General features: G+C 45.8%; 1 protein-coding gene across 6 annotated transcripts in view; it reads right to left on the minus strand.

Annotated features, from left to right (window-relative positions):
* Positions 1 to 17917, minus strand: part of MRTFB (myocardin related transcription factor B) — a 175344-nt gene that overhangs the window by 105139 nt on the left and 52288 nt on the right. For 3 of the 6 annotated variants that reach the window (XM_042861634.2, XM_005306755.5, XM_005306753.5), the window contains exon 2: positions 8893 to 9090. The exons of the other annotated variants lie outside the window; for them this stretch is intronic. In XM_042861634.2, coding sequence (XP_042717568.2) covers positions 8893 to 9046 — 154 coding nt within the window. In that variant the 5' untranslated portion in view covers positions 9047 to 9090. The remainder of the gene's footprint in view (positions 1 to 8892; positions 9091 to 17917) is intronic. 6 annotated transcript variants of the gene reach the window in all.

Below are 17917 nucleotides of genomic sequence, written 5' to 3' on the forward strand. Positions count from 1 at the left end.
CTTTTAAGGGGGGGGGGGGGGAGACAAGTGTTTCTGAGCTAACACACCTCAGGAACTTCTGCTTAATGTGTGCTGCTTAATGGAGTCCATCCTTCCCCAGGGGGCTATTTGTTGGTCCAACTCCTATACTGAAGAGCTATCTTTTTTGAGAGATCCATCCATACTGTACATATACATTTAGAATATACCTGGATCAAAGTAGATTTAGATCTGTGAAGCAAGACAAGAAGATTTTGTTTTCCCAGGAAGACATTCATGTGGATGTTCCAAAGTTAGCTTTTGAGTGCCATACGGTACCCCCACATGGTAATCGCGTGGGCTTGCTATTTACAACTGCCTCAAACAAAGCCGATCAAAGCACACGTGAAGAAAGGTCTTCCAATTATAAGAACTTAATTAACAATTTGTTAGTTTTGAATCCCGAAAAATGGCAAGAGAATCCAGAGAATCCCCATTTCGGAGAAAAGGAAATAAGAGCATTGGCTGATCAACTGAGGGATTTGTTGAATTCAAGGCTTTTGGAGGAAAAAACATTCCTGGTAAACTTAAAAGACTCGTCCTTGCAGTGGACACCCTTGCTGCAAGCAATGCTGACTGCGAAAGGGGATTCAGTGCAATGAACAACATCATTACAGTGAAACGGACTGCACTTACCACTCGTCATGTGGCGGACTTGCTATTCATTTCATGTGTGGGATCTCCTTATACTCAGTGGAATCCCATGCCATATGTGAAATTGTGGCTTGGAAAGGGCCGACGTGCAGCACATTCACCTCGAGGCATGGCACGACAACAGGGAGAGCAGCAAGAGCAGCTGTATGGCCCAATGTGGGAGTTGCTATAAGGATGCTTTGCTCCATCCAGTCCTTCCCATGGATGCCCCTTTCTTGCCCCCGCTGGGCTGGCCCACTCACACCTTCCACGTGCCAGGACTGAGCCGGGGGCTGGGGCGGCTTTGTGTGGGTAGTGGTTCCCGTTGGAGCTGCAGCCCCCACCTGCCACCCCCTATTGCTTGTGTTGTTGCTGCCGCATGCCCCCCAGACCTCCGTCTCCTCCCCTGTCTCCCGGGCGGCTCCCTCCCACAGCCTGGAAGAGAGAGCAGCAGCTGCTGAGGCTGGAAGTTTTCCTGGGGACACCATTAAGCAGCAACCCAAAAGCTGGGTGCCCACCAATGCTCAGCCAGACCTTGCCTCTTACAGAAGTTCCTGAGGTGTGAGCAGCAGAAATACTGTCTCCCCTGTCCCCCCACCCCTCAAAAGGGCACCGGCGCCCTCCCCACGGGATAGTAATACATACAGTATGTATGTGTATGTGTATGAATGTGTCACAAACAATGCAGCTACAACCTGCCGCCGACCCGCAGCGACCCCAGCAACCGGCCCCTGTGGGCTGCTGCTGCCTGCAGAGAGCCAGCAGATGCTGCTGGGCTGGGTCTGCCAAGGAGTAAGTAACCAAGGCAAAAAACATAGCCAGCCAGCCAGCCAGCCAGGGAGCCAGGGGGGCAAGGGACTGCGTTGCATCATGCCCACCAGTGCCCCACTTTCCCTAGATCCTCTCTATTTCCTAGCAAGTCAGATATCAAGGATTTTTTAATCTCCCTTCCAGGCACATAAAAGAGTGCAAGGGGCACACCAATGGGTGGCTAGTAGTAGGGGAAGGCAGGGCAGGGGTGAATGAAGGACAACTGGAATAGCCTTCATGAAATATACAAGATATTTAGAGAAAATTTTGTCAATTTCAGCCTCTGTACTCTGCAGGCAGGACAAAACAAAAAGAGATCTGAGATTGCGCCCTATGTCCTAAGGACATTTCAGGTGTTTAAATCAATATATAAAGAGGGTGGAATGAAAACTACTATTTCTTTCAAAGGAGGCACAATAATTTCCCTGAATATCCAGTTTTCCCCTCCAATCCCTTTGTGGTTTTGTCTATGGAGGCTATTTGCTTTCCCTGTGAATCTTTAGTTGCTTTAGCAAAATTGCTTTGCCCAAAATAAACCCTGATCATCATGACACATCTTCCCACCATGTTCTCCATGTTTTTTGTGTTGTTGTTTTTTTAAACAGTAACATTTCAAAGAGGATCTGCAAGCAGTTTGGACATCACAACCATGATCCTCTGCTGGGGAGAGAATGGGATAGATTTGAACTTGGAAATGGTTCCTGATTTTGATTGTATTTTCTGTGTATAGGAGATCCCCTCATCCCGGGGACAGAAAAGAACTGCCCCTGCCGTGGTCACACACACCGTTCCCCTCCCCTTCCCCCCAGCAACTGTGAGTGAAATTAACAAGCATGCCAGAAACGGCTCCTAACCCCGGGGGGTGGGGGTGGGGGGGGTGGTGCAGGGAACAGCTGAGTTTAAACCTTTCTTATGCAGGGGGCAGGCTTCTCCCTCCCTCAGCCAGTCTCCTTTTCTTACTAGTCCTCCGTACAGGCCCACTTTCACCTGTCAGTAGCTGACACAAACCACACTTCTGTGGGATGTGTTTCTCTTCCAGACAGTGGGTGCACACAGAGTGTCCGTCAGTCACTGGGATAGATTCCTTGCAACAGAGACACTTCTTGGAGCCTGGGGAGCCATGTACACCCTGTCCAGAGGGGTCCCCCCACAATCAGGTGTTGATGAAAGAATAAACTCTTTTCTTTTTCTTTAGGCAATGGCCAAATAAAAACGTAAATGAAGAAAAGAAGGAAAAGAGCTTCAGAAGGAAGCTAAAGATTAGCATTTCTAAAAAAGTTTACAATCCGTGAATGGACAGTTGAAGCTCCGTCTCTGTCAGGGGCGGTTGAGAAGGAACTGATGAGGGTTCGCCCACCCATGCCGGTTAGCCTCACGGCAGAACATGGGCTAGCACATGTGCAGGCTGAACGGACACTGCTACCAAATTTCTCCCATCGGTAGTGCAGGGATGCAGACACACAGTGAAGCACCAAGAAGGACACTATTTGAAGAAGAATCACTGTTTTTCATAATTACTTTTCCTTTTGTTGCCTTTTTCTGTACCATTTTATTCCCTATTCTCCTCCCCACACCCAACTTCACCATCAAGGCACCTTACTGTACCTCTCTCTAGGAAAACAAACAAGCAAGAAACTATCTTTGAAGTCAAGATGAAAGCTGACTGTATATTAGCTCTCACTCTACAAAAACATTCCTTTGAGCAGTGCAAGTGCTAAGAGAAAGTGCCCATCACCTAGGGTGACCAGACGGCGCGATTTTATCGGGACTGTCCCGATATTTCCTTGTTTGTCCCGCGTCCCGACCAATGTGCGGTCGGGACACTGGACAAACAAGGAAATGCTCCGGAGCCTGGAGCCCGGAAGTGCTCGCGCCCCCCCCTTCTGCCCCAACTCCGCCCCCTCCTCCCCCCATTGGCTCCCTCCCCAAATCCCTGCCTCTTCCCCAGGCCCACCATTCCTCCTCCCTCCACAAGCGCTGGAGGGAGGCCCGGGAGACTCAGGGGAAGCGCGGGGCCGGGGTGAGTAAGAGTCCGGCCTGGCCCCAAGCAGGCAGGACTCAGTCGGATGGTAGGGAGAGTAGGGGGCGGCCCGCGGGGCCAGGCGGCAGCTGTTCTCTCCCCCCCGGGCAGCGGGACTTGGGAGCAGCCGCTGCTGCAGCTCCCACTGCTGCGGGGGGAGGAAGCGGCCGATTGCCAAGCTCGGCGGCTGCGGCTCTGGCGCCCGGGCCCGAACCCCCTGAGCCTGTTCCCCTGCGGGACCCGAGCGGGACGGGGGGGGTGGGGCTGGGGCCTGCTGCCCCCACTTCGGGACCACCCAGGGATAGCACCAGCTGGGCAGCAGCCCAGATGCGACAGGCCAGGGGCTGGGCGCAGTGTGCACGCTGCTGGGTCCCTGCAGCAGGCCCGGGCTTGGGAGGTTCGGGCCCGGGTGCCAGAGCCGCAGCCGCCGAGCTTGGCCATCGGCCGCTTCCTCCTCCGCCCCCTGCGGCAGTGGGAGCTTCAGCAGCGGCTGCTCCCGAGTCCCACTGCCCAGGGGGGGAAGAACAGCCACCGCCTGGCACCACAGGCTGCCCCCCTACTCTCCCTTCCACCCGACTGAGTCCTGCCTGCTTGGGGCCAGGCCGGCCTCGCACTCACCCTGGCCCCGCGCTTCCCCTGCGTCTCCCGGGCCTCCCTCCAGTGCTTGTGGAGGAAGGGTGGGTTTTTTTGTTTGTTTGTTTGTTTTTGGCCACACACCCCCAGCGTCACGCCCCCCCGCGTCACACCACTCCCCCCCGCCGCCCCCTCCCAGGTCCCGATATTTGACTTGGGTGATCTGGTCACCCTACCATCACCTCTGTGACACAACACCAAAACAGGCTTGAAACAGCTTCTGCAGGAATTCTGTTAAGTCATTAGAAGCACACTCACCAAAGCAATGGCCCATTGAAAAGGAAGAACTAAAAAGTTAACTTACACAATTCAGTTTCTAAAGCACAAGGTAACTAGGTTTTATTGGTTGGATTACAAGTGAGCTGCTTTTTCACAAAAAGTAACTGAAGAAAGAAAATACAGCAAACAGGATAGATGTATACAGTGAAACAATAGTAAACATGGTCTACAGGCACATTTAGGAGCTTAATTTTGTTTTTGTGGATACATATATTGATGGCTACCCTTCATAAAATTAAAAGCTCAGTACTAGTAACTCCTCGCTTGACATTGTAGTTATGTTCCTGAAAAATGCTACTTTAAGCGAAACGATGTTAAGCGAATCCAATTTCCCCATAATGTAAATGGGGGTGGGAGGGGTTAGGTTCCAGGGAATTTTTTTCACCATACAAAAGACATTATATAAATATTTAAAACTTATAGTGCATAATTTTAAACAAACAATTTAATATTGTACTCACCAATGATGATTGTGAAGCTTAGTTGAGGCAGGGTCGGGTCGCAGGGGCTTGCCCCGCTCCGCCCAGCTCTCCTGCCAGAGTTGGGGCGTGGGGTTTTGCCCGGCTCTGCTCGCCCAGCACTCTTGCTGGAGAGCAGGGTCGGGACACAAGGGCCGAAGCAATGGGGCAAGCCCCCGCATCCTGACCCCGCTTCCCAGCAGGAGCCCTAGGCGGGTAGAGCAGGGCAAGCCAAACAACCTTATAATGGAACATTGCACGACTTTAAACAAGTATGTTCTCTAATAGATCAGCAACCTAATAATGAAACAATGTTAACCAGGACGACTTTAAGTGAGGAGTTACTGTATATCAAGGCTCAACATGCACAGTAATCCACTTCAATCCGCACAAGGAACAAAATCAGGAAGTTCTTTCAGAGGCACAAAGAAAAACATGCATAAAATGTAACTTGAAGACAGGCTGGAAAAAAACACTCATTCGTGTTGAAGACGAATCTTTCTTGAGTGAATGCTGTCAACTTTTTAAAAAATTACACTTTCTTTTTAAAAAAAAGTTTTCACGGTTCTAGCACTCATGATTATAAAAACAACCTTCCAAATGCAAAAAAAATACCTGTGACAGCGCAGTGCTGTCTGCCTAACTCACAGGAGAGCAGACTCATAGGAACCTAGAAAATACTACACTCAGTCACACACATGGTATATTTAGTACAGAGGTGGGCAAACTACAGCCCGCGGGCCACATTCAGCCCGCAGGACTGTCCTGCTCAGCCCCTGAGCTCTCGGCCGGGAAGGCTAGTCCCTGGCCCCTCCCCTGCTTTCCCCCCTCCCCTGCAGCCTCACCTTGCTGCGCTGCCAGTGCTCTGGCCCGCCGCTTCTGCCAAGCAGCGCAGCAGCGTGCCTGGCTCTAGCATGGTAAGGGGGCATGGATCAGGGGGTTTTGGGGGGCAGTCAGGGGACAGGAAGCAGGGGGCAGTTAGATGGGGCGGAGGTTCTTGGGGTGGTGGTGGTCAGGGGATGGGGAACATGAGGGGTTGGATAGGCATGGGAGTCCTGGGGGGCCTGTCAGGGGGCGGGGGTGTGGGTAGGGGGCAGGGCAGTCAGGGGACAAGGAGCAGGGGAGTTGGATGGGGGGTGGGGTTCTAGGGGACCTGTCAAGGGGAAGGGGTGTGGATAGGGGTCGGGGCAGTCGGGGGACAGGGAGCGGGGGGGGGGGGGGTTGGATGGGGGTGGTGTCCCAGGGGGAGGGCAGTTAGGGGCGGGGTTTCCTGGGAGGGAGCGGTCGGGGACAAGAAGCAGGGGGGGTTGGATGGGTCGGGGGTTCTGACGGGGGCAGTCAGGAGGCAGGACGTGGGAGAGGGTGGATAGGGGGCGGGGGCCAGGCTTTTTGGGGAGGCACAGCTTTCCCTACCCAGCCCTCCGTACAGTTTTGAAACCCCAATGTGGCCCTTTGGCCAAAAAGTTTGCCCACCCCTGATCTAGTATAATATCCTGCTTCTGACAGTGGCCAGCAGCAGATGCTTCAGAAGACAGTACAAGAAATCCTGCACTAAGCAGATGTGTGATAATCTGCCCCAGTGAAAGTCTAATCTTAACTTTTAATAGTTAGAGATTAGCTTTAACCCTGAAGCATGAGGTTTTATATTCCTTCCAAATCTTTTTAGTAATTACTATTATAAATGTGGATTCTTGTTACCAATAAAAATGTCTAATCCCTCTTTGAATCTTGTTGAACTCTTGGCCTCAATAATATCCTGTGGATCAGAAAAAGAGCTAAGTAGACAGCCACAAGGTAATACAGATCAGACTGTTCAGAGATATGGGGAGACAATAAATGAATGTGTTGGGGGGTGGGAGGCAAGCACATACAGATACAAGAATCTCATTATTATTAAGGTAAGCCATTTCATAAGGCTACTTTTTTCTGTTGGGATAATTTGTTTTTATAGGAATTTTTCAAGGCTTGTTAAACAGATTTCATTATAGCTGGTACCAAGAAAGTGATGGTAACTCTCAAGCTGTATTGCATAGGTGCTTAAGATGTATAGTTATGAATAAAGCTCTGTGTTTGTCATGGAGGTCACGGATTCCATGACTTTCCATGACTTCCAGGACTTCTATAGCAGCCTGGTGCGGCTGGCGCAGGAGCTGCCTGAGCAGCTCAGACAGTCCTGGTCCAGTCGCCCTGGCTCCTGCTAGGGTAGTCTAGGGCTCCACCGCTCCCCAGCAGCAGGAGTTTGTGTCGGGGGGGACCTTGGGGCTGGGGATTGGAGTGCGGGGCAGTGCTTACCTGGGGGGAGTTCCCCGGAAGGGCAACAGGAACTCCCCTCCCTCAGCTCCTAGCTCCACATGCTGCCTCTGCCCACAGGCACCGCCCCCACAGCTCCCATTGGCACCACGTGGAGCTAAGAGCTAGAGGTTGCCACTTCCCAGGAGCCAGGTAGGAAACTTGCCCCAGCCCTGCCAACCCCCCTCCCAGTACCCGCAGTGCCCTCCCCAGGCCACACCTTCCTCCCCCCCCCCCCCCCCCCGAGCACCCACGGTGTCCCCCCGGGCCACACCTCCCCAAGAACCTGTGCCCCACCCTGAGCACCCGCAGCGCTTCCCGGGTCGCCCCACCCCCAGCACCCATGGTGTCCCCAGGGCTGCCCCTCCCCAAGTTTTAGTCAGGGGTATATAGTAAAAGTCACGGACAGGTCATGGGCCGTGAATTTTTGTTTAATGCCCGTGACCTGTCCATGACTTTTACTAAAAATACCTAAAAACTAGCCGTAGTTATGAACTACCAGTCTCGCTGCAGATAAATTTATAAAAGGACTTCAGTACAAACCAAGTCCCAGATAGTACGTAGTGAGGATTAACATCTCAAAATTATGTGTTTCTTTCTGAAGTTTAAGGGATTTTTTTTTTAAAGGCTCATCCATCCAAAAGTGATCTAGAGCCAAAGTTTTAGACCCCTGAAACAAGAGAACTGAACTGCAGTTACATTAAACTGTTCATGAACTGTTTTAGTTATGGATCAATAGTATGTTAAATAGCTGATATATGTTTAAAATCAGCACACTTGTGGACGAGAGAGTGATGCACAGATTTACAACAGGGGAGGGGAAGATTTCTTCCCAGCTGAACATAAGCTAAGCTAAGTTTGCTATGGAAAAAGGAAGTGGTGGAAGTTTCTCACTACCTAACTTTTCCTTGATTAAACCTGTATCCTTCCTCCAATGTTATACAACTTACATAACTTAATACAATTTAATATTCCAATTTGAAAACTGAATATTCCCAATAGGTGTTGAAAAACAAGTATTTAAGACAAATTTGCCAAGTAGAAAAAGGTGATGAGCAACATATTTGTGAGATCCAACATGCTTTAAAATAATTATGACTCCATTTCATGGTGAACACTAACGTACATCTTGATTCAAACCTAATTCTTCCTATGCTTACTGTAGCAGTGGAAACACATTTCTACTAAGCTGCCGTGCCAACATAAACAATGAAGAAAGATACTGGAAACATTCCTAAAATGTAAACCTCATTTTCCCTACAACGTTCATCCTTAAACTAGTCCGTGAAATAATCCTTTTACTTTAAAACCTCAAGTTTAAATACCTCTAATTTTTCAACAAAAAATAACTATTTGAAATAACTATCTTCAGTTGTTTGGTAATGTAACTATGTCCCAGGAGAAGGAAACATACATTTGATTAACTCATACTTTCTCTTTGTATTTGCTGAGGATTATATCTTTCATTCATGTAAACAAAGAGCCACCTTTTATTTGCATTGGCCAACATTTTCAAGGTTGGGTGTTCAAAGTTAGGCCATTTGCAGTGGTAAATGAAGTTGTTCAAGACACATTTCACAACAAATAAAAATAACATTCATACTTTAATATGGTTGTTGGACATAAATGGAGAGGCTTAACAAATATTTCACTTGAGGAAAGTAAGTAATTAAAAACATTATTACTTATGAAAATACACATTTCTTTATGACAGAGCAGGGAGGCTCTGCCTCTAACCGGTTTTGTACTCACCATTCTTTCGTTCAGTGAGGGGAGGTAAATACTGACTAGGCTGCAATGAGAGTTCCTGAAATTCATGAGCAACTGCTTCACTATGAGGACTAGGAGCAAGATTTGTTAATGATCCTGAATCATCCTCAGCGTCTGCTGTCCCTAAGTGGTCCATTGTGTCCAGGCAACTGGCCTCTTAATTACAGCACGTTGATGAATCTGGTAAGAAAAAAAGGGAAAAATATAAAGATATCATGCAATTATATGCAAATGCAGTAGTCAGAACAATTATTTAATGCTTAAGATGCTATGAGGCTTCAAATATTTTATCACAAAAGACAAATCTGAAGATCTCCATCATAAAACCTTCTTGATACCAAATAAATAAAAATAATGGTGAAGAGTTCCTTAATACAAAGCTCTAAGGCAATGGTTCTCAATTCGTGGTCCCTGGACTAGTGATTGTCTGTGGAACACTTGCTGGTGGCCTGTGAAAGTGATAGGTGACATGGTGATGGTCTGCCTCCTGATTTCAGCTGCTACTTTTAAAAAAGCTAAAATATATATAAAATACTTTCCTAACATTACTTTTCCACATGAACAATTTCTGTAGTTGCTACAGGAATGTTTCGCAATTGAAAAGAAGTCCACGCAACACTCCATATTGAAGTCATGGTCCATACTTTGAAAGAGGTTGAGAATCCCTAGTCTAAGATATCGCTTCTTACATACCCCACAGATTTTGTAGCTATAAAGATTTACCATATTGTCAATTATGCTTTGACTTTTATAAAGGAGACATTCAAAGGATTTTTTTAAAAGTCGTTTAAAGTTTAAAAGTCCCCTCTACTTTTTTCTTTTTTGCTGCTTTATGATGTATAAAAAGCAGAATTTGTTTTCCTGCTTCTTATTTGACTTGGACCATGTCTGCATTACAAACTTTGGTCAACACAAATTACATCAGCGTAAGCCGCCAAAGTTTGTAAATTGCTCAGGTGCATGCACACTTGTGTCAGCGCTGCCCATACTCACCAGGAGTGCTTGTGTCAATGCAAAGTGCAGTACACCAGAGTCGGTATCCCAGTGTGCCATCATCTGGCACAACGCCTTTTGGGAAATTTTCAGTGTGTTGAGGGATAGAAATGACTTGCCATGGGATCTCTGGGAGCTAGGAGTCAGCTTCTCAGCATGCAATATTCTCCATCTTATAATGCCATTCATATCCCATAATTTTTGTGCCTTTTTAAAAAAAAATCCCACAAACCCCAACAGCACTTTTTGGTGTCTGCTATTTCTGATAGAAGCATGCAGCCTGCAGAGCTCTGCACTATTCTCATGAACTTTGCAAATACAGGATGCACAATTTTCCTATATTTGCAGATGTACAAGTACTATAATGATGGGGGACATGATGATTTCTTCAAGGACTGTTTTCTAAGGTGCACAGGGAAAAATAATTCAAGGTTGTTGTTGGCATGTATGGAGCAGCTACAGTCTGTGCAGCATCACTTCTGGGCCAAAGTACCTAGCACTGACTGGTGAGATTACATCGTAATGCAGGTTTAAAACAACAAGCAGTGGCTGGAGAACTTTCAGATGAAAAAGGCCACATTACTGGATCTGTGTGCTGAGCGCGTCCCAGCTCCCTAGCACAGGGACACCAGAATGAGAGCTGCAGTAACAGTGGAGAAATGAGTGCCGAGATCATTTTGGAGTTGGAAAATCCACAGTGGCTGCCGTTGTCATGCAAACTTGTAGGGCCATTAATCATCTCCTGCTATGCAGGATTGTCATTCTCAGCAATATGCTGGACAGTGGATGGATTTGCAGCAATGGGGTTCCCAAAGTGGGGCTGGGCAATAGACGGCATGCATATCCCTATTTTGACACCAGTACACCTTGCTACAGAGTACATCAACAGAAAGGGCTACTTTTCTATGGCTATGCAAACGTTGGTGGATCACTGGGAACGTTTCACTGATATCAGTATCAGCTGGTCAGGAAAGTGCCTGATGCTCACTTTAAGAACGCAGGACTGTTCAGCAATCTGCAAGCAGGAACATTCTTTCCCGATCGCTAATTACCAGGGGTGATATTGAAATGCCAATAGTGATTCTGGTGACCAGCCCTTGCTCCCGGGGCTCATGAAGCCATGCAGTGGCCACCTTGACAATACCAAGGAAAAATTCAACTACCGGAACAACAGGTGCAGAATGACTGTTGAATGGGCTTTTGGTAGACTGAAGGGAGAAGGGAGACTGTGGTGTTTACTCACTAGACAGGATCTTGGTGAAAAAAATATCCCCATAGTTATAGCTGCTTGTTGTGTCCTGAATAATAGCTGTGAGGCAAAAGGGAAAAACTGCCAATCAACCAAAGTAGCGTTCTATGCTGGACTGTTCTCTGGGCCTGGAGATTTGGGTGCTGATTGGAACAGTGTACTGCTTGCTGTACATTTATAAATATGACTGAGTATTTTCCCGAACCTAAGAATTAGGTGATGCTTGCTGTACATTTACAAGTACTGTTTGCTTTGAGTACTGCTATGCATTCTGCAATATTTATTGTGAACTAATAACAATAATTTGATTCTCCAAAAATAGAACTTTACAGAGTGGGAAAAACAGTGTAGAAAACAATGTGCAAAAAATACAGGCAATGTAATACACATTTTTAACATAAATTAACAGAGTGGAACTTTAAAATTGGAAAGGGAGTAAATATTTTGGTCCATTTGTGTGCACAAATGTAGTCCATTGTGGCTACCCATGCATCAGCTGTGGTCCTCACAGGTCAGTGTATGAGAATATGTGATTTTCCCTGCTGTCCCTTGCCATGGAGTGATAGGGATAAGGATGTGGCCTGTAATACCACATTGTATGTTGGGGTGTATAGGGAACAGCAACCATGGAGTTTTCCAAAGACTGCAAAGGTGGGGAGTCTGGGATTTTTGGACCTATAGGTCAACCAGGGTCTGCAGCATTTGGGTTTGCTGCCTGAGAAGACCCATTATGTCCTGATGCATCTCCCTCTCCTTTCTCCTGTTCTCACTTTACTTCTCCATGCTGTTGGTCATACTGGCCATCCAAGCCCTCTGCTCATGGTCCAGTGTATCACTGGCTTGCAGGATCCCAGAGAACACATCCTCCTTAGTCCTCTTCCAACTCCTCCTCATCAGGTCAGGCATTCTGTGGGTGTAGTAGGTGGGCACCTCTCAAGGCTGCCATGCCAGATGCTGCTGATAAAAACAGACAGATGTGCAATTGGATTTACAGTCATCACGGAAAGGGGAAAATAAGTTTCAAAACTTCCTTCCCTTATTCCCATAAACACTTTTAATAAGAAATGCTTATTGACACTACAGCTTTGGCGTACCATGCCATAGTGAGTATGGCCTGCCAGGGGCAATGGAGGGAAGGCTGTTCTGTTGCATGAAGCTATAACATTACAGCCCTTATTCCATGGGTATGAGTATAGGGCAATGGCATTGAATACTGGCACTATTTTCTACAGGTGATGATGGTTTTAGCTGATACCTTACTCCTGAGGGTCACAAAGACACAGAGAACACAGCTGCTACTGGCATCACTAAGCCACCCAGGCTTATATACTAAGCCACCCAGGCTCATATACTGCTCATATACTGTTTACTGCAACGGTTCCAGTTGAACTAGAGTGGTGTAAAAAGGGTCCTACCGCGGAGGAAGAAATAAGGCAGCCATACACAGAAACTTTTGGGAGAGGATTGCAGAGTATCTCCATGAAAGCTTCACCAAGATGTTGCAGAAGAACAAAATGGACATCTCTAAGTACATAAACCAAGTGTTCCGCATGCCCCCGCAACCCAACAGGAGAATGAAAAGCAGATGCCAACTCTATCTCTGTTTGTTCTACATCTATCTCTTCTTGTATGAGTAAAACAATGAAAAGTTGATAACTCTGTTTTGTTAACTTGGCGGTGGGCTGGGCACAATCTTTAAAAATGCATGCACACACTTACCTGAGTTTCCTTCCCCTCCATCAGGCTCAGCCACACTTGCATAGTGGAAATGGCTAGGTGGGGAGTCTCAAATGGGTCCTGCCTCGTTGGATGGCTGGAACTCCCTCCTTTTTCCTCACAGTTCACAGCCAGTGTCTCTGTCTCCTCAGAGATAGCCACAGTGGTATGCAGGGTGCTGGTGAGGTCTCCGTCAAGTATGGCATACAGCTCATTGTAAAAGTGGCAGGTCTGCAGCTCAGCACCAGATCTATTGTTAGCTCCCTGGCCTTGTGGTATGCCTGGAAAAGTTCCTTCATTTCACAAGGCACCTGCTGCTGATCCCAGTCATACCCCTTTGCCTGCATCCCCTGTGTAATCAAGTCATAGATTTCCACATTTCTATGGCTGGTCCATAGTGGTGTTTGCACAGCCTCTCTTCCTCACAGAACCAGGAGACCCAATGCCTCCTGCCTACTCCATGTAGGAACACGTCTAGTGTGTGGAGTTGGCATGGTTGGCTGAGCAGTTGCAGACAAGGGAGAGCTCCTAGGTGTGCTCACTAAGGTGGGCAACCGAGGACAAGGAATTTCAAAAACATACTGGGTTTTAAAGGTGGTGTCCGTGGCTTCTGGTCTCTGTGACCCCCAAGCAGTGGAGTTGCCACCTGTGACCAGAGCTGTCACTGTCATACAGAATGGGGCATTGTGGGACAGCTACTGGAGGACTGTTGGGGTCAACACAGGTCACAGAGCATCTACTCTCACTGCGTCAACCTCAGTAGGTCAACCAGGGCTCTATACTGTTCAAGGAGGTGGTTTTACTGCATCACTGTAACAAGGCACTTACATCAGCTGGAAACAAATTTAAGTGTAGACTCATGCACAAATATGTCATTGCAAGGCAACTTACATTGGTCTAACTTTTTAGTGTAGACAAAGCCTTAGAAACTATAAGCATGTCCACTCTGATTCTTCCCTGGATTTGCTGGAGGAATTCTTGGAGGGTGGGGAGCTGGGTGACCGGGGAGCGGGGAGGAAAAGGGGGAGGGCTCAGATGTTTACTGTGAGCTCTTACTTTATTATTTATCTTTATTGAAGGAGTGGCACAACGAAACTTTTATCAAGACAACCTTTCAGCCAAGTGCTCATTACACAGTGGAGTTAAGTAGGCATTAACAAAAAAAAGTTTTAAATAGGCTGACTAAAAATCCCTTTCTCTCTCAATTGCTCAGTTTTTAGTTTCTTGCTATGTCACAATTTCTTATTCCAGCATAGAACATTCCAGAAGAGACAACAGAATTTCCAATGTAAAAGAATATGAAGTAAAAAATAGTTTTAAACCAAAACCCTCTCATGCTGTCTTATATAATAAATAAGTAAAACAGGACTTTTTCTCTTTCCAGCACATCTTTAGAGGATGCTCCTTATATTTGGAATGATGCTTGGAAAGCTCATGAACTGAAATCTTCCCCCACAGTACTACTTTGAATAATAGTCAAATGGTAACCACTGCTATTGTTAAAATTCCAAAACCAGTTTCCATTATATCCCCGCATTTTCACTCACTCTTAACTTTCTAAAACTGTCACTTTTGGACTCTCTCTCTAAATATATATATTTAAAGTTGAGCAAAATCCCTTTAGCCTTTCTTGGGTTCTGAAAAGGTGAGAAAATACAGACTTATGCCATTTTAATACACTGTTGCTATACTCTTTTCCCCACATAGAACTCAAAACCAGAAGAACATTGAAACTCGATCTGTGCATAGTTCTCAGTGAGAAGTTCAAGTTCAGAAAAAACGGCTGGGTAATAATGTTACAGGACATTAAAAAAATCACTAACTTTTTTGAGCATCAGTGCATATTCTCCATCCCCAGCTTCACAGATACATTGTGTAATGCTAGCTGGTGATATCACAGAGCATGGGAGCCTAAAATTCCTATGGAAGTTGTAATGGATCCTATTTAAGTGAGTACACAGACTTAAAATACTTAAAACTGATTCTCCTTTGTAAGCAGCCTATGTTAAATAAAGGTGAGTTAACTCCACTCTGATAGCCTGGAGTGTGTGATACTTTTAATTTTGGCAACATTCTCCAAAAAAACCTAACTCCTCTTCTTAAGAACAAAAACAGGAGAAAAAAAATCAATTATTAGAAGTGATATAACATTTCACATCCTCAAAACACTGTACAAGAGTTAGCAAATGAATCCCCAGTAGCTCTCTCTCTCTTATGGAGAAAACTGGGAGTATGAAAAACTACAAATTCAACAATTTTATGGTGACTGCAGCAGCTACTCATTGAACAATATTCTGCAAATGCTAAACTTTCATCTGAAAAATAAATTAGGAGTCCAATCCAACAGAAACATAAGATCCAATCCTGAAAATAAAAATCACCTGGACAGACTCCTGTGGCTCTGACAAGCCCCCAGGAAGTCAATGGGGCACTCCAGAAGCATAGTAGTCCACTCTAGTTTCTTTTTTGTCGAGAAGCAACAGTATCCAAGCAAACAACAGAAGAAGCAAAGGTTGCATGCAATTCACCGCAACTCTATTCATGCTGTTCACCTCAATGAAGCATAGCTGCCAAGTTCTGTTCAACTACATGTGGCATTTTATGGAATTTTAAATGTATTTTGCATATAATCTATTTTCAACTTTTAAAAAAAGTGCCAATTTAGCACTGGTGAAAAGCAACCCCGGTGAATGAAGCACTCTGTTTATCTACATAGTCAGCCGTCTCATACATGCTGCTAGCGTGTATCAACCTTAATCATGTGAACTGATTCTTGTAATGAGGATTATAGCTCATCAGAGAACAACGGCAATTTTTTTCCCTTTCAGAACCTTAAATCAAACTGAAATCATTATAGTGCTTCATACTGTGCGAAAAACTCCCGAAGGAAAAGGGGGTGACAAGGAGCTAATGGGACACATGGGAGCAATGAGGAAAGTAGGCTCATCAGGAAATGGGAGCTAATAGGGAAGGCATTGACACAGGAGCTAACTTGGGGAGAGGAGAGCTAAAGGGGGGTAAGTGGGAAATTCAGGATCTAATGGGGATAAAGGGAACCAGGAACCTCCAAGAAGCATGGTGGAAGAGGATCTAATAGAGGTGATAGGTTAGGGACACGTATAGAATTTGACTGGCTGTATAGATGAAGCTAACAGGAATCAAGGAAATGAGGACCTCAACTTACCCTCCTCCTCATACTGAGTTTATGGGGTTCCACTCCCACATCATCAACTGACCACCACAGTTTGTGTTAACTGACAGATTTAGCAGAGGCATTTAGAACAGCATAGGCTGTGGAAACAATTACAGGAAGTCCTCTCCCCTGTGCTCTTCTTCCATATTAACTTACTTTTACATGACTGGCAGCTTTTATTCAGACTTATATAAAAACAAACGATGGGATGATAAATAACTTTTCAATTTCAGAGTCTGCAGTGCTCCCATGTGAGAGTTAACACTGTGTAAAGGAAGCTCCAACAGCAGCTATCCTCTCTGTGACAAGCATAGGGTTACTTTGAAAGATTCCGTTTTTCACAATTTGATTCCCTTGGACCTTCTTCCGTGTGTGTGTGTGCTCGCGCTTACATTATAAAAGATTCTGACCAATTAACTTCATTTGAATTAATCACGTAAGTAATTCCTGTGCTTTCACATCTAGTACCTGTCAGTTTTAAACAGGAGGAATGTCTTGTGATTAAGGCATAAGACTGGGAACTGGGAGATTGGGCTCATACACCCAATTCTGTCACAGACATTCTGTGACAGTCTGAGCAAGTCCCTGCATGTCTATGCACCTCAGTTTACCCATCTGTAAAATGGGGTGTGCAATTTATCTCACCAGGGAATTGAGAGTAACTCACTAGTGCTTGTAAAATGCTAGCTAGCTATTATATATGGATCTTGTCACTGGAGTAGCTGAACACTTTTCTATCCTCATATGGAAAGTACTGCAGAAGTGCTAAATATTACATTATTGAAATATTTACATAAATCATAATTTGGTATTCCTTAAGTACTAAGTTGTCATCATACGTTTCTAAAACAAAACTATTCCTAATCCAAAAATCCATTAATTTGTTTTCAAACAAACAAAAAACAACAACAGAAAAACCTATCCTCACATGTAACAATGTTATTTGACAATTTATTAATCTAATTTTCTCAGAATAAAACAGGTTACAGGGGGTGTGAAGGGGAAGAAGCAAAGAATTAGTACCACCAGCTTTGTTGCAATTGAACTGTGGGGAAATGCAAAAATTCATACTGTAATTTCATATCACAACCTGTAAAGAGGAAACATACAAAGGGAATTTTACTTTTATGGAGGAAAATTTCCTAGTGAAAGAAAATAATATGTCAGATATCTACAAGTTCCACCACCTTCAAAAGGTCAAGTGGAGCTCAACTCCTTTATATGTTGGTACATTTCCCGTCCCCCACAAATGTTTAAAAGCTCAGGAGTATTTGAGATTATACTGGTCACAGGGTGACACTGGCCTAGGGTGACCAGATGTCCCGATTTTATAGGGACAGTCCCGATTTTTGGGTCTTTTTCTTATATGGGCTTCTATTACCCCCCACCCCCGTCCCGATTTTTCACATTTGCTGTCTGGTCACCCTACACTGGCCCTTTAAGAAAGAGCTGCCAAAGAGAGGGGAACTGTAGAAGTTCCTGGAAGGAAGCTGTAGATGGTTTCTGAGGGAAGGCTGAAGGCAGGGGAGAAGCAAGAGCGGTTTACTGGCTGACCTCCCCAAGCCAGAGTGCCAGGGCCAGAGGACTGAAGGCCAGAGAGCATCAGAGGAAGTTGCCTGCTGATGTCTAAACTGGAAAGCCAAAGCCATGGGCTGAAGAGTGATGAAGGCAGTGAAGAAACAGGGCTTATCCACTGACATCTCCATGCTGGAGAACTGGACCTATAGGAACAGTGAGAAGGCCTGAGGGATGCTCCCCTGGCAAGGATGATTTCCAAGTAGAGAGGCTATCGGGGTTCCTGTTGGGAAGAATGGGGTTGCACTCCAGCTGGAAGGGTTGAGGTTGCTGTCCTGGCA

This window comes from Chrysemys picta, chromosome 10 (genome assembly GCF_011386835.1).
Source record: "Chrysemys picta bellii isolate R12L10 chromosome 10, ASM1138683v2, whole genome shotgun sequence".
NCBI lineage: Eukaryota > Metazoa > Chordata > Testudines > Emydidae > Chrysemys > Chrysemys picta.